General features: G+C 48.6%; 1 protein-coding gene across 1 annotated transcript in view; it reads left to right on the top strand.

Annotated features, from left to right (window-relative positions):
- Positions 1–3566, top strand: part of Catsperg (cation channel sperm associated auxiliary subunit gamma) — a 545789-nt gene that overhangs the window by 534818 nt on the left and 7405 nt on the right. The window contains 6 exon segments of the mRNA XM_029479260.1: positions 546–759; positions 1511–1573; positions 1665–1863; positions 1966–2084; positions 2270–2350; positions 2431–2487. Of these exon segments, the coding sequence (XP_029335120.1) occupies positions 546–759; positions 1511–1573; positions 1665–1863; positions 1966–2084; positions 2270–2350; positions 2431–2487 (733 nt within the window).

Here is a 3566-nt window from a genome sequence, read left to right as displayed (position 1 = left end):
TAGTGCCACTCCCTGGGCTGAGAATATACAAACCATAACAGAAGGCAAGGAGAAAGTCCGAGGGTTTTGAGACATGGGAGCCTTACTTGTAATTGACAGACTTCAGAAATGGCCCAGCTCTGTGGTCTCAGCACTTGTGAGGTTAAGGCTGCAGAATTTGGAATTCAAATATGTGAGCCAGTCAGGGCTATATAGTGAGACTGTATGGAGGGAGGGGAAAGCTTTTGGGTATCTGCAGATTGTGCCACCAGGAAGGCAGCTTGTGTGGGTAGAATCAAGGTATCAACCGAGCTGGGGTGGAAGGAGAAGGGATCAATTAGAGAGCATATGGTGACTGATGGTGGAAGGGAGTGGGCTCTGGTCTGAGGGACAGCCAACTGAGTGTGTCTAGAGGCTGCTGAGAACGAGGGCACTGAACTGAGTTTGATATAGGCCAGGTTAATTTGGGGAATCAATAGCTCAGAAGTGGGAAATGCAGACTGGGGATGTTCCTGAAGAACTGTCAGCTTATCTCCCCTTCTATGTTGTTGCCCCCGGCTACCCAGGAATTACAAGATGATCACCTTCACCCACACGTGCCCTTTCAAGGCCATTCATGCAGTTGATGTGCCCAAAAAACAGCATGCATCACGCACAGAGAGCTATGTTGCTCTGCCACCTCTGGTCTCTGAATCCTTGGGCTTCCACAACAATAACACACTCGCTGTCTATCAAGGCCTCGTCTATTACCTGCTGTGGCTGCACTCCAAGTATCATAAGGTGGGCACCTGGAGGCACTGAAGAGGGAACTGTTCTGTAGGGGTGAGTTTGAGGGGTTAATTAAGCCAGAGCAGAACTTGAAGTTCAAAGATGTGAGGAAGGTGAAAGTCCAGGGACAGGAGGCAGGACAGGTTTGAACTGGTTCTTAGGCATGAGGGCCCTTGGATTTAGAACTAGGAAGGCATGTTTAGATTACACATGCTGATGTATACCTGTAAGCTCAACCCTTGGGAGGTGCAGGGCAGGAAGATAGGAGTTCAGGACTAGACTGGGCTCTGTGAGAACTTGCCTGGTCTAGGAAAAAAATAAAAAAAAAAGGAACCTTGTATAACAGTGCATGCTCTTATCCCAGAGGCAGAGATGAACAAAACTCTTGAATTTGAGGCCCTACTTGATACACAAAACATGACCAGCTGGGTATGAATCACAGCACCCACAGATAAAGCTGATTGTGAGGGCTGGGCTTGGAATCCCAGCACTGGGGAGGCAGAGACAGGCAGAAGTGTGAGACTCACCAGTCAGAATAGTCGGGTCAGGCCAAGGTTTGGTGTGAACTCCCTGAGTGGCTTCTTTGGAAACACAAGTGAGGTCTTCCTCTGGCCTCCACAAGCTCGCACACCCCACACAGGTCCACGAAGCCGAGTTTTGGGCTGGGTGATTATCTCCTACTTCGGTCTATGAGCTAACTGCAATCCTAAAATTGTCTTCCTTCTTCTTCATGTCACCTCATGGTGTCCGACGGTTCCAACAGCCCTATGCAGACCCAGTGCACGATCCCACCTGGCGCTGGTGGCAACACAAAACAAAGGACAAGGTAGGTGGACCTGTTGGGAGTTGGTGGAGGACAGCACTGAGGTACATTCCTCCTGGCAGGCGCCCACTAGCTGACCATCCTGTGCATCCAGGATTACTTCTTTTACCTGTTCAGCAACCGGCTGGCGGCAGAAGGCATATACATCAACATGAACGCCTACCAAAAACTCTACAACATGTCAGGCGACTATGGAATACCCGATCTTTTCTTCCTAGACAAGGGCAACTGGTTTACCTTCACCTTGGTCTTATTGTCACATCAGGACACCTTCACAAGCTCTGATACCAAAGGTCTATGGTTGGGGCCTACTTAGCAACTAAGGGGTGAGGCCTGAGTACTCTGGGGATGGGATGTAGCTATCAGGCTTCAAGCCCCACACCCCAACCCTGCAGGACCCACTATTAATGTGGACAAGAAGCTGTCATTGTCTATGGTAGTGGCGGATCCTGAGTGCCTTTCAGTAACTGTGACTCGGGAGGTCCTTCTTAATCGCAACGCTCTGCTCACCAAGGTGAGGACTCCAGAGAGAGGTACAGGGTCTTGGCTGCTGTCCCTCTGGTCCTCTGCACCGTCAGTGGAAATCCACAGATCTTCTTACCCCACTCTGAGTCCCAGTTATCCAGCCTTTGAGTATCTCCGGATTAGGACAGATTTGGATATTCCTTTGTTTCAGTCTCTCCTTTCTCTCTTCCTCAGATTAAAGTCATAGATAAAAAGAGATGCTCTGAACAGGGCATGATTGGACGTAACATCAAGAAGACTTCCATGATGATCAAGGTCTGGTCCAAGATTTGGGGAGGAACATAGAGATAGGACACTGGCCCTTGGAATCTCCAATCACCGCTTCTTCCTCATAGGTCTTGGGCGCTCCTGGGAATTGCATCCAGAGCACGTACCTTGGGGGAATTATTCGAGTACTGGAGTTTGGGTACTGGGTCTGGTACTTTGGGTGGAGGGTTGGCTCAAGTCCCCAGAGGGTTGGTTCCTGTTGCTGTCCTGGGAGTTCTGTAAATCCATTCAGATTTTAAACGTATGTGTCTGAGTATTTTGCTTGTGTGTGGCTCTTCACCACTTATGTGCCTTGTGCCTTAAGAGGCCAGGACAGAAGAGGCCTTTTAATGCCATGGAGTTAAAGTTACAAATGCTTGTGATCTGTCATGTGGGTGCTGGGGATCAAACCCCAGGGCCTCTCCAATTGCAATGACACACTGCTACAGACCAATTTTATTTATCTATGTATCTTTATGTTTTTATATATTTATTTATTTGAAATTTCCAGTGCTAGAGATTGAACTCAGCCTTTGAAGGTGCTAAGCGAGCAAGCACTCTACCACTGAGACACCTGCCCCCCCCCCCAAACCTCACACAGTGTTCTACATTTTCTGACTCAAATGTTGTTCATTCTCTCCTTTGTCTTTGTTGCTCTCCTCTTGCTTACACAGGTACTATCCTACTCCCTCCCCCCCCCCACATACACCTCCCAGCATAAAGTTAGTCATTGAGGCCCAGAGCAATGCAGACTAACCCAGAGAGCTCAGAAGTGGTGGAGGGCCTAGAGTCTTTGTTCTCTGTAACTGTCCTGTCCACTCACTAGCAAACTCACCATGGGGTCCCTCCTTCCTGATCTAGAATGACCCAGGAAGTAGAAGACCNTTGTAATATGCACAGACTCCTTAGATGGCATGTGTTGGGCTAAAGTAACAAGACACAAGCTTAATTGAGTCAGGATGAGGAAAGAGGGAAGGGGAGAGATTGGGCTGCTCACATCTGGGTGTATGCTGGGTAAAATGAGAGAGAGAGAGAGAGAGAGAGAGAGAGAGAGAGAGAGAGAGCTCTAGAAAGCTAAAGGAGGAAGTTTAGAGGAGAAAATAGGTTTTTGGTGCGGTCTTTCTTTCTCTTTCTTTCTTGGACAGGCTCTCACTCTGCTCTGTAGACTGGCTTCAAATGTGCAGTGATTCAACCTCCTTAGCTGGATCCCTTTTTGAGTTGCTAG

Source organism: Mus caroli, chromosome 7, assembly GCF_900094665.2.
Source record: "Mus caroli chromosome 7, CAROLI_EIJ_v1.1, whole genome shotgun sequence".
NCBI classification, from domain to species: domain Eukaryota; kingdom Metazoa; phylum Chordata; class Mammalia; order Rodentia; family Muridae; genus Mus; species Mus caroli.
The sequence above is the reverse complement of the archived record's forward strand: the minus strand, read 5'-3'. Positions and strand labels throughout refer to the sequence as shown.